This window comes from Cervus elaphus, chromosome 5 (assembly GCF_910594005.1).
Source record: "Cervus elaphus chromosome 5, mCerEla1.1, whole genome shotgun sequence".
In the NCBI taxonomy this organism is placed as follows: Eukaryota; Metazoa; Chordata; class Mammalia; order Artiodactyla; family Cervidae; genus Cervus; species Cervus elaphus.
In genome coordinates, this window is record NC_057819.1 from 126,200,731 (window position 1) to 126,227,266 (window position 26,536).

The 26,536-nt window shown below is 56.4% G+C and overlaps 1 protein-coding gene across 8 annotated transcripts in view; it reads right to left on the bottom strand.

Annotated features, from left to right (window-relative positions):
- Positions 1-4,868: 4,868 nt before the first annotated feature.
- Positions 4,869-26,536, bottom strand: part of SEPTIN9 (septin 9) — a 177,473-nt gene continuing 155,805 nt past the window's right edge. For all 8 annotated transcript variants that reach the window (XM_043905396.1, XM_043905399.1, XM_043905398.1 and 5 more), the window contains 9 exons: positions 17,708-17,899; positions 16,931-17,059; positions 16,492-16,573; positions 16,062-16,199; positions 13,493-13,610; positions 12,597-12,692; positions 12,213-12,309; positions 7,781-7,832; positions 4,869-6,716 (listed from right to left, as the gene is read on the bottom strand). In XM_043905396.1, the coding sequence (XP_043761331.1) occupies positions 6,581-6,716; positions 7,781-7,832; positions 12,213-12,309; positions 12,597-12,692; positions 13,493-13,610; positions 16,062-16,199; positions 16,492-16,573; positions 16,931-17,059; positions 17,708-17,899 (1,040 nt within the window). In that variant the 3' untranslated portion in view covers positions 4,869-6,580. The remainder of the gene's footprint in view (positions 6,717-7,780; positions 7,833-12,212; positions 12,310-12,596; positions 12,693-13,492; positions 13,611-16,061; positions 16,200-16,491; positions 16,574-16,930; positions 17,060-17,707; positions 17,900-26,536) is intronic.

Here is a 26,536-nt window from a genome sequence, read left to right on the forward strand (position 1 = left end):
ACTTGATTGACTAACAATTTCACTTCTCACATACATAATGAATAATACTGTAGTGAAAAAAAGTTCCATGCAATATTTGGGACATACTTACATTAAACAAAAAAATCATTTGTAACTTATCTGAAATTCAGATTTAACTGACCAACCTATGATTCTGTTTCCAGACTCTGGCAGCCCTAGGAATGCAGTTGGGAAGGACTCGTTCCCCCACCCAACCCTGGTCACCCCTCTGCTCCCTCAATCTCTCTGTGCCTTGCAGGGACCCCATGGCTTTGCCAGCCTGTTCTCAGCAGCCTCTTCCATGGCCCCCACAGGCTTGGGCTTCTTCTTACTCTGGGATAGGCCCGGTTCCGCTCTCACCACATCCTGCTGAGGTGCAGGGGCCCCCTGCCTGCCCCCCATCACTCCAAGGCACACAGCTGGAGCCACATCCGCTGCTGTGAGACAGGCCAGGCCCAGAAGGGCTGAAACACAGACATTGCTTTAACACTTACTTTTAAGATTGCTTTAAAATGTACACGGGCTTTCCTGGTGGCTCAGGGGTAAAGAATCCACCTGCAATGCAGGACACACATGCAGGAGACACGTGTTCAATGCCCAGGTCCAAAAGATCCCCCGGGAAAGGAAATGGCAACCCACTCCAGTATTCTTGCCTGGACAGAGGAACCTGGTGGGCTACATGGGGTGGCAAAAGAGTCGGATGTGACTGAGCAACTGAACAACAACAAATACATAATGAAGTTTACCATTTTAGCTATTTTTAAATGTACAGGACTTTCCTGGTGGTCCAGTAGTTAAAATTCCGCACTTCCAATGTAGGGGGAGTGGGTTCGAACCCTAGTCGGGGAACTAAATAAGATCCCACAAGCTACGTGGCATGGCTAAAAAAATATATACAGCTCAGGGGCATTAAGTACATCATACACGTTGTTGTGCAACCATTACCACCATCTTCCTCCCGAACTATTTCTCTCCCCAGACTGAAGTTCTGTTCGCATGAAACATCCTTCCCCTTGCCCGCTCCCCCAGCCCCAGGCACCCACCACTCTAGCCAAGGATGTTCTAAGGGTGGTTCTCTTTTAGTTGCTCAGTCCTATCTGACTCTTTGCAACCCCATGGACTGCAGCAGGCCAGCCTTCCCTGTCCTTCACCATCTCCCAGAGCTTGTTCAAACTCATGTCTATTGAGTCAGTGATGCCATCCAACCATCTCATCCTCTGTCGTCCCCTCCTCTTCCCTTCAGTCTTTCCCAGCATCAGGGTCTTTTCCAATGAGTTGGCTCTTCGCATCAGGTGGCCAAAGTATTGGAGCTCCAGCTTCACCATCAGTCCCTCCAACAAATAATCAGGATTGATTTCCTTTAGGATGAACTGGTTGGATCTCGTTGCAGTCCAAGGGACTCTCAAGAGTCTTCTCCAGCATCACAATTTGAAAGCATCAATTCTTTGGCTAAGGGTAAGAAGTTTTATAGGCAGTGGCCAGCACCAGGCTGAGAAAGATGTCATGTGGTATGTATCCCCAACCCCCTCACCGTGGGGCCCCTGAGGGGATGCAGGAGATGGGCAGAATCCTGATTCTAGCGGTACCCACCCTGGCTGGGCCAGTGAAGATGCCCCTGGGGCTTGCTTCCTGAGAGTCATGGCCCCAGACTCAGCTCCACCTGGGCCGTGTCCTCAGTCCCCTTCCCACGGGGTCACTCCACATGGCTGTTTCCTTTAAGGGACTTAATATTGCTTCATGGAACGGGCTCTGATGCCGTCACGAATCAGGGAGATGGAGAGGCCATGGCTGTTCTCCACATGTTGGGACTGCCTGATGCTGGTGCACCCGGTACCCAAGGGCGGGAGGGGGAGCAGAGAAGAGGGGAAAGAAGGAATGGGGGGAAGGGAGGAGCAGAACGCAGTGCTGTGGGCGGCGGGCAGCATCTCCCTGGCAGGGCCGACTCTCCCAGTAATTAAGTTTTTGAATCTGCTGGACGGTTCAAACCCCACTCTCTGGGCAGCTTTAATCATTTCCACTCCCTTTTCATTCTCATTATTCACAGCCGTCCTCTCTGAACTGAAAGGAAGATGCTTTCTCTGCCGGGGGTCTCGGCGTTCCCGCAGCTGTAGCTTCCCCAAGGTTCAGCGGAACCCCGTTTACCTGGGAAGTGGCAGCCTCACAGGTGGGCAGGGATGCCCGCAGGACCCTGGAGGGCTGGCCGGGGCCCTGAGCACGGAGGGTGGCCTGCAGCAGGCGTGTCCCTCGGGGCCAGTCCTGGGAACCCCGAGGCAGAGGCCCTGGAGGCGGCCGGGGCTCACACAGACCCGTGAGGGGACGGAACCCACCTCCAGGGGCGCGGGGAGGAGAGCTGGTGCACGGGGTGCTTACCGGTCCGCATCGCAGCCTGGCCTGCCCCCTGCCCCATCTCTGCCTGCCTTCTAGCCTCTCTGGCCTCCTGGTTCCTCCAGCTCCAAGCTCCCTCCTGGCTCAGAGCTTCGCACAAAGGAGGCACTTCCCGACACCGCCCCGGAATGTGTTGGGTCCCCATTATGTGACCCTGCAGCAGGCAAGTTCTCTGTCCAGCACTTACCCCCGTGGACAGCACATCACCGCTCGGCTCTCAGGGCCTCCCCCACTGGCATTTTCCACCTGGTGTATGTTGTATGTGCTACTTTTACAGTCGGAAGGTGGTGTTTACAAACAGGAGAGGCACACCCATAAGCCGACCCAAAAGGAGAGCTCGGAGTCGGTTGATTTCCAGCTGGCTTCCTCCCAGGTGGAGCCCACCTGCCTTGGGTCCTCAACGGATGCACAAGGCAGGGCAGGTCTGGGCAAGCCCACAGGCTGCCAGTTGATTCTATTTTCTGGCTTGTCCACACCCTGCAGCCCAGAGCAGGGGAGGGGCTGACCCAGGACACCTGGTCCTCCCAGTCCTATTGGGACACCTCCCCACCCCCAGCAGGAGGCTGTGGCCCATCCTTGGGGCCTCCTGCTCACCCTCTGGGATGACTTGGCAACAGCCCAGCCTGAGTCTTAAAGGTCTTCGAGAAGCTCTTGGGGCTGGCAAGTCTGAAGCCAGGGTTCTGAGAGGCAGGAGAAGGTGATGTGGGGGTCTATGTGGGGATCAACTCGTCCAGGCTTCCCAGGATTCCCTGGGTTTAGCATTGACATCCCGAGTCCCTGGAAACCCGTCATGCCCAGGCAAGCTGGGACATTCAGTCACATGGATCTACAGCAGGGGATTTGCTCGGTTGGGCAGGCCCCATCACCAGGCCGTTCCTCCTTGGATGGGAAGGGCAGATGAGCTAGGTGGAGAGGATGGCCTGGGCCCCTCTTGGTCCCAGAGTGAGGATGGCTGTCGTTGGAAGGGACAGCAGCCCAAGGGTCAGGGAGCAGGCTGGACACGGTCAGTGGGCCCCTGGGGGGACGAGCAGGATTTCTGAGCTGAGAGCAGGGCTTGGAGAGGGTGTCGGCCCCAGAGGGTCAGGGCCAGAGAGAGACACTGATAGACAGGCGTGGCTGGCAGGGGTGGCAGCAGGGACAGTTTTAGTCTGGAGGAGGGAGGGGCGTTTCAGGTTCAGGGTTCAGGTTCAGGGTTTCAGGTTCAGGTTACAGGGATTGAGGGGCCGGGCGGAGCCAGGACGGCCTTGAGATGCCAGTCACCAGGGCTGCAGCCCTGCTGGTGGGCAACCCCCACGCCCCCACCTGGACCCACAGCACACACGGGTGTCGATGACACACCTCGGATCCTGAAATAGATGGACTATGTCCACACGGAGCCATCTACTTCATCCGTGTGGTCACGGTTCATCCGTTCATTTGGAGACGAAAGTCCGCTTGCCTTCTCCCGAACGAGCCAACCTGCCCAACCGAAGGGGAAGGGAGGCCCCAAGGGGCAGAGATGGTCCTGAGGCCACCCCACCCGGCCTGTTGGTGGCAGAGGCTCAAGCCCAAGTCACCCAAGTCCCAGCTCAGGGCTTTTCTGCTCCCCCCGAGGCTGGATGGGGGCAGGAATGGGGTTGTCATGGGTTGAACAGTGATCCCCTCCGACCTCCCAAGTCAATGTCCGCTCGGAACGTGGCCTCAGGTGGACATGTGGTCTTTGCAGTGTTAAGGTAAGAACCGAGATGAGGTCACCCTGGATGAGGGTGGGCCTGAGAGCCAATGAGAAACACCAGGAGAGGACCGAAGCAGAGACTGGAACTACCAGCCACCCAAGCTGGAAGAGGCGGGAAGGCTCCTCCCCAGGCCTTCAGAGGGAGCCTCGCCCTGCCGACACATGATCTTGGATGTCTGACCCCCAGACTGCAAGAAAATCCATTTCTGTTGCTTAAAGCTGTCCACTTCGGCGTGGCTTGTGATGGCTGCCTCAGGCCACCCCACCAGGAGGGAGAAAGGGGCTGGTAAGGCCTGAACACAGCTAAGAAATACCCAGATCCCCCGTCTAGGTGCCCCACTCGGGATGCAGAAAACCCTCTCAGGGCAGCCTCTTTTATTCCAGTCTTTTGGTGACTGAGTTCTCTTGGAATAAATTGGTATGAAATGATTGTCAAACACTGACCAGCTCATAGGATTCACTGCAACAGACTTCGATTTTAAAAAGAAAAACATTATTTCCAGGATACAGTCATAGACGCAGTGCACAGCACCGCCCAGTGGAATGCCTTCAAAGCCTCCTTTTAATGAATAAATTAAGACTCTCTGTTCGCTTTTCAATCATCCCCTTAAATCAGTGCTTCTAAGTCCCTGAAACCTTTCTTCCTCCCGAAAGGAGATGAAACAATTCCCCAGTGATCACTTCCACGCTATCTTCACACTCATCAAAGGAGCGCGGCGCTTTCGGGGTCAGAAAAGAGAAAAAAAAAAAAAATCCCCACTCTAGAGTCTTCCGGGTTTGCATTTGGAACATTTATTTCAGGAAATACATTTTCAACACTTTGTTATTTATACAAAAAGAGACGAATTTCTCAGGAGGCACATAGCGAAAGGCCACTGTGGAACAGATCCCAGTGAAACTAACAAGTTTTCAAAATCTGGCTACAGAGAAGGAAGCGAAGGCATCCCAAGACGGGGCGGCTGGACCCGGACCGCAGAGGCTGCCCCACGGCCGGGACCCCGACGCTGGCGACGGACGCATCCTTCAACATCTGGGTTTTGGCAAAAATGGCAAGTCGGCAAGTAAACTGTTTCCGCCAAGGGGTCCTTCCTCTCTTAGATGGGGAGGGAGTAAACACGTGAAGCAATGACCTACACACACACATGTGCACGCGCGCACACACACACATCAGTCGGTCTGCACCCACCCCTCCCACCTCGTCATGGGCTGCAAGAAGCCAGCCTGGGGCCTGCAGACGGTCACGGATCATCGTCCCGTGTCTGAGCTCCCCAGCCCGGGGCCGTGAGGACGTGGAGCCCAACTGTGGGCTGTGGACACCTGACCCCTGATCAATCCCTCTCTGGGGGCCTTCACGATGGGCTCTGGGGGTGGGGGAGGTGCAGGGCCCCAGGCACATCAGGGCGACACACAGTCAGGCTTGCCTGGCCTCCCACCTCCCTGGTCGTGGTGTCAGTCAGGCCTCGGTCAGGAGGGCTGTGTGTCTGGGGCGGCCGACTGGGCATTCACTTAACCCAGAGCGTCTCGGGCCGAATGGATGTCTAAACAGACAGACAGACACGCTTCCCTGGTCACACGGGGTGGGGGCAGGGCCGGCACCACTCAGAGCACCCCCAGCCGTGGTTCACACCGCCCCCCACCCCCCCACTTCCTTCTGGTACCTGCCAGCACTTCACTTCCTCCTCATCTCCTCTACCAGATTCACTCGCTTGGACCTTACCAAAAATCAGGGTGGAATAGGCTGCATCTTTTGCTTCCTTTGAATCCTCAATCAAATTCCAGTGGGGGGGGGGGGCGGGGAGGTGGCGAGGGGTGGGGTGGGGAAGGGGGTGGGACACAATGGGAGATAAAGATACATCTCCGTCTCTCCACCTTGTCCCAGTTCCCCGCCCAAGGGGACAGCTGGGGAGAGCTGGTGGCTCACGTGGACGGCTGAGATAAAGGCACTTTCTGCTCCAGGACAGGCTCGCGGGTGGGTTGGAGGGCGGGCAGCAGCCAATGGGCAACTTGGGTCTCGTGGAATGAACTGCTCTCCCCTAGGGGTGGGCTCGGGGGCTCCCCCCGCGGCGTGCAGGGAGGCGGGGGCAGGAAGGGGCCCCAAGTCCACCGGCAGGGTCCAATCCTCCCGTGGGCACCACCCCGCCATGCTCCAGGGGGGCTCTAAGAGCTGGGGGCCACTCCTGGCCCCGGGGAGCTGGGCCTGGAGTGGAGGCAGGGTCGGGATCTGAGTCAGTGGTCCTCCCACCCCTTCTGGACCTCAGGGACGGCCAGAGAGCCGCCCCCCGCCCTCCCCAGCCCTGGTCCCCATAGTCAGTGGGCTAATGACAAACATTCTCAGAGGGCACTCATCATCTTGTTACTTGGCAGGTGTAAAGGGGCGGAGATGGAGGACACACGGAGAAAATTATATAAAATAAAAATGGGGCGGGTGGCGGGGGCGGGAGATGGTAAAGACTCGGGGTAGGGTCCCGGGGCGGGCGGCGTCTACATCTCCTGGGCTTCAGGAGCCTTCTCCTCGACGCCGTTGGCCACGGCGCTGCTTCCCTCGTGCAGACGCTTCACGCGGTAGGCCTCGAAGTGGATGGTGCTGGTGATGTCTTTGATGTTCTGCATGTGTGTCCTGGGGGGGGCACGGGGGAGGGGTCACAAGGGGGGCCAGGGGGGCAGGGCGGGGGTCCTGCTCACTCAGCCTGCCCTCCCCACTCCCAATCCCCACTACACGGTTCCCGGGGGGCAGGGGTTCCCCAGTGCGGCGCTTTAGCCCCACCAAGACAGACCAAGCCTGGACAGGAGTATGTGGGGGTGAGGAGGCGGATCTCCATGGTAACCGCAGCCACTTTCAGGACCACGTGTTCCAACACACCCCCCTTTCTCTGTGTCAACTCAATCGCCAGTTCAGGGACAGGCTGAGTGCAGAGGCCCCCGGCAGGGGGCAGGGCTGGAATGTCCCTGCTCTGGTTCAGAAGAGCAGGTGTGCGGGCAGGTAAGGGGCAGCGGCTGCAGCCTGGGGGTGGCAGGTACTGGCAACCCTGCTGGTCATGTGTTCAAGCGTCCCTTCTCCACGGACCATCAGGGCAGGTTTGGAAAGGGGGTGTCAGAAGGGCGTCCTTCCGCAGCCAGGCTCTCCAGCACAGGGTGGCTAGCTCCCAGAAGCCGTATCCTCCCCCAACTTGGAGGCCAAGAGAGATGGTCCCGTCCCTCCTACTGACTTCATCCCTAGCATCCATCCTGCTGGCTGAGGAGCTGGGAGCCCCGGCACCCCGGAGGGAGCCCCCATCTTCTCTGTTCAACTGCCCAGGCCCAGGCCTTCCACCGGGGCTGAGGACGGGCTCCTCCTTGCCTGGGCTCAAGGAAACTGAGGTGGGGCCTCCACCAGGTCAGAGGACAAGAGGCGGGGTCCCCGACACATGCCCAGCACCCAGACCTCCTGGGGCTCAGGCTGTAGCGATGCAAACTCAATCCTCCCCCAAGTAAAAGTAAAAAAGATTTTCACTGCTTGCTTCATTTCCAAGAAGGTGTTTTAAGACAATGGGGCCCCAAGTTGGAAGGCAGATGGGTGGGGCGCGCTAGCGAGACCTCGGCCGGCTGGCCCATTGCCCTCGCCCACTGCCCGAAGCCCTGGTGGAGGCCCCTTCTGGGCTGTCAGCCCCTCCCCAGCCAAGCCCTGGACCGCCCGGCTCTCACCTGATAAGGAGGTCCCGCAGGTAAGCAAACTCACAGTGAGTGGTGTTCTCGACTGCAGAGGAGAGAGAAGGAGCTTTAAGATGAGGAAAGCCCCCCCGGGCAATGCTGGGCAGGGAGATGGGCGGGGCAGGGGGCCACAGGGGAGCACTGGGCACCTCAGCTCCTGCACTCCGGGGAGATGTCACCCGAAAGGCAGCTGCGGGGGAGAGAGCGCTATGCTAAGCAGGAGGGGGCCTGCTGCTCCTCCGTGGGGTCCTGGGGGTGTCCCAGGGGAGACCTGAAGATGAGAGGGGCTCTGGGAACAGAACCAGGCAGGAACTGGGGCTAGGGTTTCTCCCCCACGTGCAAGGACACACGTGTAAAGAGGTTGCGCACTGGGGATGACCACTTGCATTGAGCTCAAGAGCCAGCAAAACTGAGTCATAGGCTGCCTGGGAAGGCGCACACGAGGACACGCTAAGGCCCCTCGGAGTGCTGAGCACGAGCTGAAGACAGCAGCTGGCGCTGGGCATGCGGGAAGACAGGCAGGGAGGGGTCCTCACAGGCACCCCAGAGCAGGCCGGTGATGCCCAGGGCTGCATGGAAACTGTCTGCCTGCTTCCTGGTTATCAGCTGCCAGTCACCTTTTAAAGGGTGGTGAGTGGCATCACCTGGACTCAGGGAGGCTGTCCTCTGCGGTTCTGTAGGGATGTCCGGCCCACGGGAAGGAATCCCCAATCTCAACACACCCTACAGGAGAGCGACTAAGACTTCTCATTTGTGGTCGCAGGGAGGTGGGGCTCAGAGAGTGGAGGGAAAAAAAGCGGGTCTGCCCAGCTTCCAGGGCCCGTGAAGCCTGGCTCCTAGATCCAGGTTTCCCTATCCCAGGGCAGCGGGGCCGTTCTCAAAGTTAGAGGGTCGATACAGCCATCAGAAAGATGGGGAAACAATGGAAACTGTGAGACTTTATTTTCTTGGGCTCCAAAATCACTGCAGATGATGACTGCAGCCATCAAATTAAAAGACGCTTGCTCCTTGGAAGAAAATTTATGACCAACCTAGACAGCGTATTAAAAAGCAGAGACATCACTTTGCTGACAAAGGTCTGTGGAGTCAAAGCTATGGTTTTTCCAGTAGTCATGTATAGATGTGAGAGTTGGACTGTAAAGCTGAGTACCAAAGAATTGATTCTTTTGAACTCTGGTATTGGAGAAGACTCTTGAGAATCCCTTGGACTGCAAAGAGATCCAACCAGTCCATCCTAAAGGAAATCAGTCCTGAATATTCATTGGAAGGACTGATGCTGAAGCTGAAATTCCAATACTTTAGCCACCTGATGCGATGAACTGACTCATTGGAAAAGACCCTGATGCTGGGAAAGATTGAAGGCAGGAGGAGAAGGGGACGATAGAGGATGAGATGGATGGATGGCAACACCCACGCGATGGACGTGAGTCTGAGTAAGCTCCGGGAGTTGGTTATGGACAGGGAGGTCTGGCGTGCTGCAGTCCATGGGATCGCAAAGAGCTGGACACGACTGAGCGACTGAACTGACTGACTGACTGACAGCCGGCAGAGGGGCCAGGGTGGTAAAAGGCCGAGTGCCCCGCCCCCCAACTCAGGCTTCCCAGGTGGCACTAGTGGTAAAGAACCCGCCTGCCAATGCAGGTAGACAGAAGAGATGCGGGTTCGACCCTTGGAATCAGGAAGATCCCCTTGAGGAGAGCATGGCAACCCACTCCAGTATTCTAGCCTGGAGAATCCCATGGACAGAGGAGCCTGGCAGGCTGCAGCCCATGGGGTCTCACAGGGTCGGACACGACTCCAGGCAGGGACTGAGCACGCAAGCACACCCCCCACCCCCGTGCCGAGCCCTCCAGGGCTCTGATTGGACTTTACTTGCTTTGTGGATGGCTCTGCCCTCCGCACCCCTGCCCTCCTTCCTCTCCCATCCCCTACCCTGCAGAGCTGTACCCACAGGAGAATCGTCTGCTGGCTGACTCTCAAGCAGCCTTTCCATCTAACTTGGAGAAGCACTGAGGATAGATGGAAGAATGGGGCTCTGAACCTGAAGTGACTGTCTGACCACTGCATCCCATGTTGGGCAAGTCATTCTGGCCTCTCTGAGCCTCCACTTCCTCATCTGTAAAATGGGCATAATAATGCCTCCCACCTCTCAGGATAAAATGAGTTAACTGTGTACTTAATCACACCCGCCCTCCTCTGAAAACATTTGGGCAGCTTCCAAGGATGAGTATAGTACCTCAGGATGGTGATGTGCAACCCAGGAGGAGGCAGAAGAGAGAACTGGGGCTGGAGAGGGTGGGGATGGGGAGAGGCACAGAGTGGCCTGCTATTTGGTCAGCTCCCAATTCACAAGGTCCCAGAGATTAAAAAAAAAAAAAAAAGCCAGTGTCTTGGGGAAGTTCAACTGCTCTAATGGCAGAAACTCCTTCTGGGCCCTCACGAAAGCTGCTGGGATGTCAGAACCATCTTAACAGGTTCCATGGGGGCTATTTCTCATCACCACCCTGGAAGCACCACAGCAACGCACAGTTCATTCGAAGCGCAGGATCCAGGCCAGACCAGGAGAGCAGGGACACAGAAAACTAACCTTCCTAATTTCCCAACAATTTCCTGACAACGTTCTTTACTGGTTGCCGGCAGGGCCCAAGTTGGCCGCCAGAGGGCAGCAGAGGCCATCAGAGGCGGGGCTGCCCTTCCCCGCCCCTCCCCAGTGGCCCTTTCTTTTTCTCTTTCTCTTTTTCAAATGTACTCAGGCTGCGCCACGTGGCGTGTGGTGTCTTGGTTCCTCAGCCAGAGATCAAATCCGTGCCCCCTGCAGTGGAAGTGTGGAGTCTTAACTACTGGACTGCCAGGGAAGAACCCCCACTGGCCCCTTCTTATCCCAAATCCTTCAACACACTTTACAAAAAGGTTTCTAAACAGCAAGATTTCAGGAAGAGGAGAAATGGAAGAGGCGGGGCCAAGACGGGATGAGCCCAGGCAGGATGAAGCCTAATTGAGACATCGAGGCGGGACAGGGGGGTGAGGGAACTTAACAATAATCCAGGTAAAATGAGCCTGAGAGAGATCCACTAAGATCAGTTTTCATGCGAAAACCATGAAAGTATGTGAAAATGAAAGTATTTGCTGTCCTGAAAGCTCCGATGGTCTTTGAGGCATTCTCTGATTTCACTAAACTCTTGGCACATGGCGCTCACTTTATGGATGGCAAAAACAGGACCCAAGGGATGATGGGACATGCCCAAGGTCACAGGGACATGCCCCAGGTCATGAGCTGGGTGTGGGATGGGGTAGTAGCAGTTGGGAGCTGAAAGCAACTGCTGGATTTTCTGCTTCCTTCTCTATGCTGGGCCTTGCAGCCAAGTGAACAAGGAACAAAGTGGTCCATTTTAATCTGTTCTAAAGAGGTAAGGACAGAACAGAGACAGGGGTAAGGAAATGCCCAGGTCCACCCCACCTAGGGTCATGGCCACCTGTAGTGGGTTGGATGGTGTCCCCCAGATGTCCAGCTCACAACCCTGGGCACCAGTGAATGGGACCCTATTTGGAAAAAGAGTCTGTGAAGGTGTAATTAAAGTAAGGATTTCAGGGACTTCCCCAGTAGTCCAGTGGTTAAGAATCCACCTTCCAATGCAGGGGATGCAGGTTTGATCCCTGGTTGGGGAACTAAGATCCCACATGCCAGGGGGCTCCTGGGCGCCACAACTAAGACCCAATGCAGCAATAAATAAATAAATCTACCCCAAGAGGGGATCATCCTGGATTTGGGGGGGCCCTAGGTCAGTGACAAGTGTTCTCAGAAGAAAGACAGGAGCACAGAGGAAGACAGAGCAGAGACCGCAGGGATGAACCTACAAGCCAAGGCCAGCCGGCAGCCACTAGGAGGGCAGCAGGGAACAGAGTCTCCCTTGAAGCCTCCAGAACACTGAGGATGAACTTCTGTTTTAAGCCACCCAGTCTGTGCTGGTCTGTTGCAGAAGCCACAGGACATGAAGACGTGGGGGTCTTGGAACTCTAAAGGGGCAGGGAGTGGGGAGGGCATCTGGCTCTCAGCTGGACAGAACTCCAGCCCAGCCCTTTCCCCAGGCCCAGAGAGGTGGGGTGACTTGTCCAGGGTCACACAGCATGCCTGGAAAACCCCAGCACCAGCACCTGGCAGAGCCCATCACACCTCCTTCCTGCCTGGATGTGGGGGATTGGGACGGAGGCACGACTCCATCAGCTAATAGCTATAGGCCCCGGACAAGACACCTAGCCCCTCATTTCCTCCACCAAGCAGGAACCACAGGAGCCGTTCCTGTGGCCGAACAGGCAACAGACGAGGTCCCAAGAGCACCAGGTCAGGCCCAGGTGCATAGCTCTTGGGTAGCAGAAGCAGCTTTCCTCCTGACCTGTCTGGAAGCCCTGGCGTCAGCTCAGCCATTACCTTCGATGGTGCCCCACTTGGTTTTCCTTCCAAGGATCCTCTTCCCATTCACTTGGTACTCGTGGTCACTGCCCACCACAGCAAACGGGATCATCTCCTGGGTAAGGGGCAGGAGGCATCGGTCACTTGTGCGTGCAAAGGCCGGTCCACTCCCTGGGCCCCTGGCAGGAGCTGCCCTGAGTCGGGCCCCCAGCCCTGAGACCCTTTGGCCTGAGAGGGCTGCATGTGGACCCTCTGGCTCTGACCCCTCCAAGCCCAGATAACACTTCCTTATGGCTCAAGACCATCCCACCCCTTTTCCTGGACCCCGGAAAGACCCCCACCCGTGTCCTCTAGCAGGAAGTGAGGGGCCTCTGGGAACAGCAGTCTGGTTGGTGCCCTCACCCGGAACTTCTCGTTCACCAGCCGGTCCTCAGAGTCCTCGTCAAACTCCTTCTGGGGGTACACGTCAATGCCATTGGACAGCAGGTCCGCAGTGATCTGGGGTCCAGAGAGGAGAGATGTGGGCACCGTGCATGAAGCAAACTGGACAACCCACCAGAATCTGCCCATGTTGCGACCTCCACAAAGCAAGTGGCCCCAGGCTCAGAGTCAGGGGTGGGCTCTGGGGGGCTGGTAACCCTGATATTCTCCAGCTCTTGTGCCTCTGGAGTGGAGGAGGGGCAGTTGCAGACCTGCCTGCCAGGAGACTGCAGCCGCCCAAGGGACCCCGGGTCACCATCCCAGGCACGGGGCATCTCCCTGTCCTTGCCTTCCAGCTCATCACACCCCCAAGAAAATCACTCAGGATTGCCGAGTCCTCCCCGTCCTGAGCTCCAGCTGGAAACCCTCTTACTGCAGCGGCCCACACTGCAACAGCTGTCCATACGGATGGTGATCAGTGAAAACGCCCATGAACAGCTGTCATCTCTGCCCTGAGCGCAGACAAATGCCCGGGTGCAGCTTTGGGGGGTTCCTTGTTCTTTTTCCCTCCAGACACATCCATTGCCAGGCCATTGTCCTCCCCTAAGCATGCTGGGAAAATCCCTGACACCTAAGGGATTGTGGGTGGAGCTTTGAGAATTAAAGTGAGGAGTCTCTCTGCTCAGAGGAGGAGGCTCTGCAGGGGCCCAAGGTTCGCCCTCTTGTTTGGACAGCAGTCCAAGTGGGACAGCGACTGGGAAGGAAGCGACCATCTGTCCCCTGATGAAAACCGTCTCTTCCATCTAATAAACACTGGGGATTTTGTCTGATGGCCTTGCTCCCACCAAGGTGGGTGGCAGGCGGAGGCAGAGCCCTACCCGCTGTTTGAAGTAGACCCTCTCCTCCAGGGTCAGCGTGTCAGCCTTGGCGATGACCGGGACGATGTTGACCACTTTGCTCAGGCGCTTCATGAACTCGATGTCCAGGGGCCTGAGGCTGGAGCAGAGGGACACGGATGAGGGTGTGGGGGGAGGGACATGGAACGGGGACAGAAACGTGGAAAGGGGGCGCACTCCTGCCTGGAGGGAGCTGAGGGGAGGCCCCCAGGATACCTGTGGGGCCTCCCAGGTGGGTGCACGCTGACAAGGTCCAAGCTGTGGGCTGAGCGCCAGCCAAGGCACCAGCGAGGGACAGAAAAAGGAAAAGAATTCTGGGCCACACTGAACCGGGGGAGGAGGGGAAGGGGGGCCAGACCAGCTCTAAGCAGCCTGGGCATGAGCTCCCAAAGCCCCCAGTGTGTCCACTCGGAGAAAGACTGCCACCAGCTCAGAGGGCCATCAGATTGTGGGGCGTCACTGTATGGGGGGAGACGGGCGCTCACTCAGCCCCATTTCCCAGGATGAGCTGGGGGGCTGCTGTCGGGGGCGTCCCCGGCCCCTTGCCCACTGGCTCCAGGTGCCCAAGGTCTGATGCGGGGAAAGGCTACCCCTCAGCCTCTCCTCACACCCCCTACCCCGACCCGAGACCTGTTCTCAGCAGCCGCGGGGGCAGGGCTGCAGGACTGCTGAATGGCAGGCATCGCCTTCCCACCAGGAGCAGAGCTGTCCTGGCTGTCCCCGCACAAAGTCGGTCACAGACTCGATGCGAGGGTGAGGCAGGCCCCAGGAGGATGTCCGAACGGGGATGGGGAGGAGCCGCCTGGATCCCAGGGCCCGGGGTCTGGGGGAGGGGACGGCGTGGCGCCCCGCTGGGTCACAGCTCCCTGGTTTCAGCGTCGCCTTGGTGGAGCAAAGCCTGGACCAGCTGTGGTGGGACTCGTGGCTGAGTCCCCCGCCCCCGCGCAGACCCCGGTTGAGGGTGGCTCCGTACTTGCTTGGTTTCCCACAAAGGCCCCCAGGTGAGGCCCGCGGTTCCTGCTGGTTCCTTCCTGTAACCGTTGCCTGCGAGGCTGGCCCCCCAACCCCGGGCTTCCTGCTTCTAGTAGAACCGAGTGTAGAAGAGTCAGAGCCAGAGCCTCAGGCCATGGTGAGCAGCCGGATCCCGGGCCCCAGCAGTCCCCCTCTGTCCAGACTCGCTGCCTACCCCAATCACTCCCAGGGTCCACTGGGTGCTGGGCTCACCTCCTTCCCACGTCCTGATTCAGGACCAGCCTGAGGGTGCCCACCAGGGGGTGGAAAGACACCTAGGGGTATCAGGTGCAGACAGAGCCACAGGGAACCAAGGACAAGGGGTCTGTGAGGCCATCCAGGGCCCATCTGGGGCTTCCCCGGTGGTGCAGTGGATGAGAATCCACCCACCAATGCAGGGGACACAGGTTCAATCCCTGGTCCGTGAAGATTCCACATGCTGCAGGGCAACTAAGCCCATGTGCCACAACTACTGAGCCCGCATGCTGCAAGTACTGAAGCCCTCGTGCCTTAGAGCCTGTGTTCCACCATGAGAAGCCGCAACGGGAAGCCGTGCACCACAGCAGAGTAGCCCCCGCTTGCCGCAACTAGAGAAAGCCCGAGCGGCAACAAAGACCCAGCACAGCCAAAAATAAATATATAAAAATTTAAAAATGGGTGTGTTTTAAAAAGGGGCTTCCCAGGTGGCTCAGTGGGTAAAGAATCCACCTGCAATGCAGGAGACGCAGCTTCAACCCCTGGGTCGGGAAGATCCCCTGGAGGAGGGCATGGCAACCCACTCCAGTATTCTTGCCTGGAGAATCCCCAAGGACAGAAGAGCCTGGCGGGCTACAGTCCATGGGGTCACAAAGAGCTGGACATGACTGAAGCGACTGAGCACGCATATACACACACACGTTTAAAGAAAAAAATATAAAAAATAACACTGGCCTTACTCACAGGCACAATTAACATTCTAAACAATCAAAGAGCCCATCTGCCCTCATGAGGGAGACCACCCCAGCTCAAAGGAGGCGAGGAGACCCCCGACCTCTGCTCCAGGGCACCCACCCCACGCCAGCCTCACTGACTTGCACATAATCTGTAGCTGCAGATGGAACTGGCAGGAGAAAGCAGCTCTCTCCAAGGTGGCCTCGACTAACAGCCCTTATCCAGCCCTGCCCGGGGCCAAGCCCGCTGCCCTCTGTGCTCTAAACCTTCCTGGGTGTGTGTGGAGGGATCCCTGCCGGGATCTGTTATCGCATTGTCAGCACTCCCCTTATGGACTAGCAACCCGCACCGAGGGGCAGGTAAGTGCTAAAGACACACAGCTGGAGAGTCTCTGCCAGCCTGCCAGGCCCGCCAGAACGCCTGCCCTGAGAAGGCACAGCCCAGGCTCCGGACCACCCTGGGCCCAGCCAGCCAGTGGTCCTCCGCCCTCCCGGGCAAGCTGGGTGGTGGACAGGTGGGTGGGACGCAGTGTGGGGGCCAGAGGGAGATAGGGGGCACTCAGGCTGCGGCCCGCGACCCACCCAGCCCCAGAGCACGCCGGGGCACGTACGAGTGGCCGGTGGCGGGGATGAAGTACAGGCAGCAGTGGACGCGGGTGTCCGGGATGCGCTTCTTCCGGTTGATGTTGACCTCCTCTTGCAGGTACTTCTCGTACTGGTCGTTGATGAACTTCATGATGGGCTGCCAGCTGCATGGAGGGGACCCAGTCAGCGAGCAGGGAACCCCCACCGCCCCAGCTGGGGGAGCAGCCTCCTGCCCCACCCCCATCCTCACCTGCAGGACCCCAGTCCCCCAAGTCTCCGCCCAACACCGGGAAGTGGGGGGTGTGGGTGTGGTGGGTACCACCTGAGATCCTGAGCACAACAGAGGCCTGAAACAGCCTCCCAGGCTGACCTGTGATCCCTGGGGGCGGGGTGGGTTTGGCGAGATTCCCAGCAGCCCTGTGAGGGCTCTTCTGCCCGGGGCAGAGGTCACCTTACCAGTTCTCATTGTTGATGTGGTCCCCGAAGCCCGGCGTGTCGATGACCGTCAGCTTCATGCGGACGCCCTTCTCCTCAATATCTGTAGACATCACAGCCCCTACCAAGCTCAGTGGGGAGACTCGGGACCTGTGCACATAATCACCCCGCCCCCTCCAGCCGGGCTGCCCGACCCACCCTGCCCCAAAGCGGCCCCCCTGCAGCACCCCCAGGATGATGCCAGGGAGATGTCAGTGTGCAGCAGTAAGGCCCCCTGCCCGTGCTTTTTGGTGGAAAACTCAGCTGTCTCCAGGGGGCTCGGGCCAGGGCCTGCAGGGATCCTGGAGCATCCCTGACCCCTCGCCCTCCCTCACCCCACTCCAAGTCTCAACATGCCCAGAGGTGCTGCCCCGAGGGACCTGACTCGGTGCCCCTCTCCCAGTCCCCGCCCGGCTCTCACCATGTGTGATGGACTTGATCTCAATGGTCTTAGGGATGCGCTCCTCTGAGGTGGGCTGCACTGACTTCCGGCTGATCTTGGATTTGAAGAGGGTGTTGATCAAGGTGGACTTTCCCAAGCCGCTCTGCCCTGGGGAGAGAACACGGCTGGTCGGCAGGGTGCTCCAGAGATGGCAGCTCAAGGGCCTGGGGGGTGGCGAGGCCTGGGAGTCACCCCCCAGCTCTCCTTGGTGGGGCTCCGGGTCAGGGGCGGTCAGGAGGCAGGAAGGGCTGGGTGCCTGGGCAGTGGCCAAGCTCTCGCTGTACTCTATGGCAGAGCAGGACATGGCCCCCTTGCCTTCTGACCACAGGGTGGTCAAACTGCCCCACGCAAGGTCCCGGGGCTCCTGGGAGGAGCTGAGAGGCAGACAGCATTGGGGAGAGAAAGTGGGGGCTGGCCCGACCAGCGCGGTCCACCCTCAGCTGTGGCACATACCAGGATCCAGGTGAGGTTTGGTGGAAAAGCCCTACAGAGCCCCCCACCTTGGGACCCCGGCGGGGAGGGTCTGTATCCCTCACCGCGAGACCACGCACACTGCAGGGTTCCAGCCCAAACCCCTGGGGGCCGGGCTCCCCGCCACTGAGGATCACCTCGGTAGAAGAGTCCGCACGCTCGTCTGTCCTGCAGGCCAGGCCTGTCACCCCGTTTTACAAGAGCCTGTGTGGCCGGCCGGGGTGGGGCAGGGGGGCTTCCTTGCGTGGCTCTGGGCGGCTCACAGGATGGGAGCGGGGGACTCACCCACCACCATGATGTTGAACTCGAAGCCCTGCTTCATGGCCTTCCTGCGCATCTGCTCCAGGATGGAGTCGATCCCCACATAGCCGAAGTCCACGGGGGCCTTCTCGTTCCGCGGCATGGGCGGCTGCTTGAGTGAGGCATCTCTGGGGGTGTCGGCCATTTCGCCAGCGCTGCTGGGAGCTGCTTCGGTGGCTGCAGGAAGAGGAGCGGGCGCGTCAGGGGGCGGCAGGGGACACACAGCAGGTGGGGGAAATTGAGGCTCAGCTGCCCAAGAAACCCCCGGAGGAACGCCCCAGAGCCAGACCCCTTGGCCTGGGCTGTCCCGCCACTGTCCGCCTGACCTACAGAGCCTCACCCCACAACTCAAGTCCTGAGCCAGGACAACGGAGAGGGCGGCCTTCTGAAGGGAGGACGGAGGGAACGAGCCGTGGCCAGTCCCAAGCACCTGCTGGTGGCCCCGGGCTGGCGGGAGTGCTGAAGGAGGGGCAACTTTGGCAGCCAGGGGGCCGGGATGCAGAGCTAGCTCCTCGGGGCACAGTGGTTCCTGGGCGATGGCAGAAAGGGGAGGGCCCATGGGCGGCACCTGTGGGTACTGCCCCCTGCCTCCCACCCCGGGCTGGATCCACGTGTCTTGTCTCTGGCCGCCCAGCACCTGCAGGGCCCCACACCCACAGCCTGGGAGGCAGTTTTGCTTTCAGGTCTGCAGATGGGCAGACGGGACCGAGCTGCTCAAAATAACTCGGGCTGCTTCGGTCTACAGGTCAGAGCCTTCCTCCTCTCCTCCTGGGCTGCCCTGAGAGTCCACGTGACCCAGCTGGAGGCCTGGGGGGTGGGGGAGATGCCCAGAAAGCTCCCAGTAGGGACCCAAGGGGCACCCGGCCTGTGGGGCTGGTCAGGGCCCTCAGGAACATGCAGGTTCCCCACCAGGGTCGGCCACATCCCAGTGAGCCCCCCCACCACGACATGCACACCCAGACCACACCCTTCCCCGACGGCCCTCTCCACCCCTCCCCTGCCCCCGCGGGTCCAAGCTCTTCCCACCCCCTCTGCCCGCTAAGAAGGATTTTCAGCTTCATCCTGCCTCCTAGGAAGGATCACAGTCTCTTCTCCCAGCACCCTGAGCTCATGGGAAACGACCACCCAGCGAGTCCAAACACTCCCCCTCTGCCCGTGAGCCCCTCCCACAGCCCTCAGGGAGGGAGTGCTGTTGGTTTCCAACACATCAGGTCCCCCCCGCAGGTGCCCACCTCTCCAGGGGGCATACCCTACTGCCAAGGTGGGCAAGCAGCCTTCCCAAACACACCCTCCCACCCATCCCCTCCTGCCCCTGCCCCTGGAGGCAGCAGGACACAGGTCGCCAGGCCAGGAGGGTCACTGCCGAGCTTTCAGATAAACTGCATTTTGGTTTCCTGGGGAAATAACCGGACTCCACCCCACCCACCAGGCCACACCTCTGCAGCTACCTCAGGAGCCTCCGAGGGAGCTGAGATGGGGGCCAGCACCCTCTCCTTCCCGCATGCCCAGGCCAGTAAGAGTGGAAAGACGACTGGCCCTGTTAGCTTACAAATCGCAGAGATTGGCGTGTCGCTGGTTTATCCCCAAGTCAGTCCCTATCCTTTGCCCGGAACAGGCAGAGACATTCCTAATTCAGAGAACAGGGGCGCTGAGCACGTAACATAATACATATAACAAGGCCTGCGGCCGCCTGGGGGTCCACACATCTCTCCTAGCAACAGGCTGATGCTGGAGGCTTCAGTTCCACATCCCACCTCACCCCATCCCCGAGCTGGGGAAAGGCAAAGGGCCTGGGAGGCAGGGATCCCCCACATTCGACTGCCCCTGGGGGGGCCTCCTCCCTGCACGGCCCGGAAGGAATTGCCTCTGCTCAGAAACACTCTGCCCCCGGCTCCGGCATCGTTAAATAAACAAAGACCAGAGCTGCATCTGGCCCGAACGTGTGGCTCTGGGGCTGCTTCCTGGAGACAGACATGGGGCCCTGCCTTTTGGGACAGCAGTTCAGCCCTGCCCCACGTGACCGAAAATTGCTTCCATCTGTCTGCGGGTCTGGGAGCCATTCTGCCCTGGACTGGGCCAGCCCCCCGCCCCGCCCCCACCTCTCCCTCCATCCCTCACCGCCTCCCGAGCCGCACAGGGTGGGGGGGTTTGGGGGGTGGGGAGCGCCCCCTGAACCGCCCCCTACTTCTCTCCCCAGGCTCCAGGAGCAGCAGAGAGAGAGAGGCTCCAGCCGGCCCCTCCACAGGCACCAAGACCCCCTGCAGAAACCAAAGCAAAACCCCCTGCCCACCAGGGCCCTGCTAGAGAAATAATCATAGAAACGCGACAAGCGCCATCCTTCCCACTGAGAAAAGGGCCTGGCCTTCCGCACAGGTGAGGGTCCATCCCCCACCCCCAGGCCCCTCCTCTGAGAGGCTCCCTGGTGGGCAAGCCCCACTCCGCCTGGCAGACGAGGAACCCTCCCGCTATGCCCGCCCACCCCAATAGGAGGCTTCGGGGTCTGCCTTCAGGACCCCATGGGGGCGTGTAGAGGCCCCCAGCAGGCCAACTAGCCCAGAGATGCTTTCTGTGAAACGCAGGATTTCTGTGACGCTTGCAGCCTCGAGGACTCTAGCCAGCTAGATGGGACGGTGGAGACGGGAGACTCCAGCACCGCCCAGCGAGGCAGCCATGAGTGCCACTTCTTAGAAACTGTGGTGAAATTTACAGAACACAAAATGATCCATCTAACCAATTTTAAGCATGCAGCTCAGGAGTGTTAAGTCCATTCACGTTGTTCTGCACCCGAGCTCCTAACTCATCTTGCAAAACTGAAACCGTTCCCGTTAAGCATGAACTCCCACTCCCTCATTCTGTTTTCTGTCTCCATGAATTTAGCTACTGTGCACCCCAGGTCAACAGAGTCACACAGTATTCATCCTTTCGTGACAGGCTTGTTTCACCAAGGAGAATGCCCTCAAGGTCAATCCACGCTCTAGCAGGTGTCAGGATGTCCTTCCTTTTGAAGGCTGAGTGATATTCCACTGTATGGATGGACCACATTTTTAATTCATTCATCAGTGGACACTTGGGTTGCTTCTATATTTTAGCTAGTGAACAGAGCGCCTGGCAACATGGGTATACAACTATCTCAAGCCCCTGCTTTCAAAGCTTTCTGAAACATTTTTGACCCAGTGGGAATGCTGCGTCAAATGGTAGTCATATTTTTAGTTTTTTTCAGAACCACCAACTGTTTTCACGAACATGACATTTGAGCACTTAAAATGCAGCTAGTCTAATGGAGGAACTCAGTTTTTTATTTTATTTAATTTTAATTCATTTCAATTTAAAGAATGATACATGGCATGGGGACTTCCCTGGCAGCCCAGTAGTTAAGATTCTGCCCTTCAAATGCAAGGAGCAAGGGTCTGATCCCTGGTCAGAGAACTAAGATCCCATATGCCACAAAGCATGGACAAGAAATTTTTAAAAATTGTTTTAATTAAAAAAAAAAAAAAAAGAATGACATATGGCAAATGGCAACTATACCGAACAGCACAGAATTCTTGTCTAAGCTACTCATTTTACAAATGGGGTGTGATTTTCTTTTTTTTTCCCTGAAATACACTGGAAGTGGTCTGGCCAACCAGAGACCATCAGTGAATTTAGTCCTGTAACTTCACATTCCCTCTCATGATAGATGATTAACATACATGTCCCCCCAACAGGCCATGAGCTTCAGTGAGGATGGCAGTGATATGTGTGGATCCTCAATGAGCCTCCAGAGCCGTATAGGGAGGGGACACCCAACCAATACTGAGTGAATGGGGTCTTGGGGGAAGACCCTCAAGGTGAGGCACAGGGAGAGAGGGGTTCTGCTGTCCCAAGCTGCCCACAGCCCCTCCACGAAAACAGTCAGACCCACCTCCAGACCTGCCTTCTCCTGACCCATCCCCACCCCCAAGACCTCTGTCCAAGCCACCTCCTCCAATGGCTTCTGCCCACGGCTCACTCTCTTCCCTGTTACCTCGGTTTTTCTTTCATACCCAAACTTTATCAAATGCTATTAATAGGAAAAAGGAAGTTCTTAACAGAAAAGAAGTTTCACATTTACATCCAAGATGACTTTCACTACAGCCTCTGCACGCAAACAGAGAAAGAGGAGCTGCCCTCTTCAAAAGCGGGAAACGCATGTTCAGAGAAGTTAAGTAACTTATCCAAGGTCACACAGCACCACCAGCTGCTGCTCTCCACTGCTCCTACTTGGGAATCCTTGGGAAAGGGGATGGAGGGGGCGGCACAGACTGCCACTGCCTCTCCTTCCCGGAGCCACACTCTGAGGGATGCCAGGTTTGCTGGGGTATGTGTGTGTGTGTGTCGGGGCGGGGGAGTGACCCCTGGGACAGCATCACTTTTGCTCCACTGGGTCAGCCACTCTCTCTCAGACCCAGGGCGACATACCCATCCACCACAGTGCCACCCTCCTCTGGGAAAAGACAGCCCAAGTGACCAACTGGGCGGGGTGACCTGACACGCTGGTTTACACCCTCCCTCCAGCCTGATAACTTTCTTTACTGCGGTAAAACAGACGCAAGTTAAAACCTCGACCCCTTTGACCGTGTTAAGTGTTCATGTTAGCATCATTACTTACATTCACGATGGCATGTAACCGTCACCACTATCTACCTCCAAACGCTTTTATCATTCTGGTCAGAAGCTCTGAGCCCATTTAACACTTAACTCCCCTTCCCCCGACCCCGTAGGCCCTGTCCTATCTCTGTGAATCTGGCTCCACTAGGAACCTCATATAAGTGGAATCACTTCTAAGTATTTGTCCTTTTATGTCAGGCTTCCTTCACAAGCATCATGTCCTCAAGGCTCCCCCCTGCTCCAGTATGGGTCACAATTTCATTCCTTTTCACGTCTGAATAATATTCCATTGTTTATCCATTCATTCATCAGTGGACACTTAAGAGGTTTCCACCTTTTGATTATGATGAATAATGCTGCTATGAACATGGGTGGACATGTGTCTGTTACGGTCCTTGCTTTCAAGTTTTCCAGTATCCAGCCTAATTACCAATATTAATAGAACCCAGCTGGTGCTCAGAGAGGCCACGGTTTGGACAAGTAGGTGACACAGTCACCCTACCGTCAAAGCAAGGGGCAGTGCCCCCTGCAGACTTTGCGGCTGGGAACCAGGGCCTCGGATTCTCATTCTGGCTCCACGTGGAGAGTCCTTCCACCCTGCTCTTCACTCCCTGATCTGACTTCGCAAGATCTTCAAACCCAAGGTCATATGTAGCTGAATCAGTGATACCCCCAACTCCTAGGCCAGGGGGTGGCACAAGGCAGCTACTCAAGAAATCTCTGAAAGGTCATCCACCCGAGGATGAAAGGGCAAAGACAATGCGGTAAATCTACACAGCGGACTATGGGCCATTCAAAGCACTTACGTCCTAGATGAATGGATACAAAGATGTCGTATATGTGTAGGATGGAATATTACCCAGTCATAAAAAACGAATGAAATAATACCACGTGCACCTACATGGGTGGACCTGGAGATTATCAAAGTCAGTAAAGTAAGGCAGCAGAGAAAGACAAATATCATAGGATATCACTAACATGTGGAATCTAAAAAATAATACCTTGACCTTATTTACAAAACAGAAACAGACCCACAGACAAAGAAAACAAACTTATACCAAAGGCAGAAGAGGGGGAGGTAAATTAGGGATTTGGGATCGGCAGATAAAAATTACTTTAAATAAAACAGGTAACAAGGTCTTACTGTATAGCACAGGGAAATATGTCCAATATATTGTAATAAACTAAAATGGAAAATAATCTGAAAAATAATGTATAAATGTAAAGAATATGTACGCATGTATATATATATTTATATGTGTGGAATTGAACCACTTTGTTGTACACCAGAAACTAACCCAACACTGTAAATCAACCGTGTGTGTATGCATGCTAAGTCTCTTTCAGTCATGTCTAACTCTTTGCAAACCTACAGACTGTAGCCCACCAGGTCCCTCTGTCCAGGGGATTCTCCAGGCAAGAATACTGGAGTGGGTTGCCATGCCCTCCTCCAGGGGAATCTTCCTGACCTGGGAATTGAATCTGGGTGTCCTGCATTGCCAGTGGATTCTTTATCACTGACCTGTAAATCAACAGTACTCAAAAAAAAAAAAAAAAAAAAAAAATTAGCATCAACACATACATACTATCGTGAGGAAAAGAGCTAGTGGGAAGCGGCTATAAAGCTCGGGGAGCTCAGCTCAGAGCTCTGTGATGACCTAGAGGGGTGGGATGGGGGTAGGGGAGGGAGGCTCAAGACTGGGGGGCGGGGGGGGGGGAATGTATGTATACATATGGCCGATTCACCGTGTTGTATAGCAGAAACTATCACAACACTGTTAATCAACCATACTCCAATTAAAAAAATTTTTAAAAAGCGCTGATGTCCCGACACGCTATAACAGATGAACCTTGAAAATACTATGCTCAGTGAAGAAGCCAGACGTGAAAGGCCACATATGGTCTGAGTCCATTTAAATGAAATGTCCAGAAGAGGCAAATCCATTAAGACAGAGAGCAGATGGGGGCAGCCAGGGGCTGGGCCCTCACGCCTATGGGACTTCCTTTTGGGGGATAAACAAGACTCTGATGCTGGGAAAGATTGACGGCAAAAGGAGAAGGGGGTGGCAGAGGATGAAATGGTTAGACAGCATCACCGACTCAACGGGCGTGACTTTGAGCTGGGAGACAGTGGAGGACAGAGGAGCCTGGCATGCTGCAGTCCGTGGGGTCAGAGTCGGACACGACTTAGCGACTGAACAACAACATTTTCTGAAACTAGATACAACATTGAGAATAAGCCCCACTGATGCACACGCTAAATGGGTGAATTGTACAGGGTGGGGATTCTATCTCAATGAGCTGTTATATGAAGACAGAAAAGTCGCTGCTGGTGCAGATGGACTGAAAAGAACCCACTGTGCCCAGGAGTGCCCACCAGCCAGCTACACAGCTTGTGGACAGCTGAGGCCAGGACGCCCCCACTCAGGCCTAAGGTTCCTGTGCCCCCCACCCCACCCCCCAGGCTGTCCAGCTGCACAAGCAGCCCCGTCATCTCCCAGCAAGGACGTTCAGACGAGCCGGAGGAAACCTTGGCAGTGTCTCTCCGCAGGCCTCTGGTTTGAGCCCAGGCCTGCAACCCTGGTGGGAAAGCCCCTGCCCCCTCCTTCGCCACAAGGGCCTGTAGGTCCGCCTTTTCTCAGGAACTGATGGGGAGGGGGGTGCTCTTAAATTGGGGAGGAAGGGGTTCCATCCTCTTCTATCCACATGCCTTCACAGGGGGCTCTAGGTTGCAGCCCCGAGCCAGTGCCGGCTTCAGGCTTCTGCTCCAAGGGACAAACTCTTCCCCCCTACCCTGGGGTCTGTGTATCTCTGTCTGTGGCTGGCTGGGATGCAGCCACCAGACAGGAGCCCGCAGAGGGTTTACACTTCATTGCAGCTCCTGGGCGATCATGGGCGGGGGCCCAGCAGGCTTGCAACACCCAAGGGTCACTCTTCTCCACCACCCCTCCCCGTCTGTCCTGCTGGCCTTCCTGCAGCCCAGAAACATCCCTGAAGATTCCACCCTCTCCGAGCATCAGCCTCCGCTGCTCGACACTGCTCCCAGCCGGAGGGGCACCCGTGTCATAGCCAGGGACACAGCCCAGGACCAGGCTCTCAGGGTTAAGCCGACTCGATGCTCCTTATCTTCCCCGGTCCTCCCCAGGTACACCGGCACCGTCACCCCCACAGGCCTTGCTCAGTCACTGCCCACAGTGGCTGAGCAGAAAGCAAGGCTGACCTGTCTACGGACACCCACGAGACCACCCAACAGGAGCCAGCATCACCAGGCAGATCCAGGCGGATCCATGCAGAAGATTGATGTTGGGGGTCATAGGGACCTGTCCACCACATACTCTCCCCGCAGGAAAGGCCCCCGACCCCCTGCCCTTCATGAAGCCTTCCTTCCCCTATCCCACCCTCGTCCAGGTTCTTCTCACAGTATCGGTCTCCTGCCTTCACCCTGCAACTATGCACACACGACTGGCGGGTGGACCTTGGAGACGTAACTGTCCTAGAAAAGATGTCAAAGAAATGGCTATAAGAACAGTCCTGAGAAAGAAGAGCAGAGCTGGAACAATCACATTCTCTAACTTTAGACGATATTATTGATGCAAAGCTACAGTCATCAAAACAGTACAGTACTGGCTGTAAAAACAGACACGCAGATGAATGGAACATATTATAAAGCCCAGATATAAATCCACACACTTATGATCAATTAATCTATGACAAAGAAGGCAAGAATATACAACAGGGTAAAGACAGTCTGTTCAATCAGTGGTGCTGGGAACATTGGACAGCTACATAAAAAAGAATGAAATTAGAACAGTCTCTTATACCATATACAAAAATAACTCAAAACAGATTAAAGGCTTAAAAGACCAGAAACCATAAAACTCCTAGAGGAAAACATGGGCAGAACACTCTTTGATATAAATCAAAGCAATATTTTTTTGGATTTGGCTCCTAAAGTAAAGGAAATAAAGCAAAGGTAAACAAATGAGACCTAATTAAACTTAAAAACCTTTTCACAGTAAGGGAAATCATCAATAAAATGAAATGATAATGCCCTGAGTATGAGAACATATTTGCAAAGGATATGACATACAAGGACAGGGAAGCCTAGCGTGCTGCAGTCCATGGAGTTGCAAAGAGTCAGACATGACTGAGCAACTGAACAACAAATGATGTATATGGGATTCA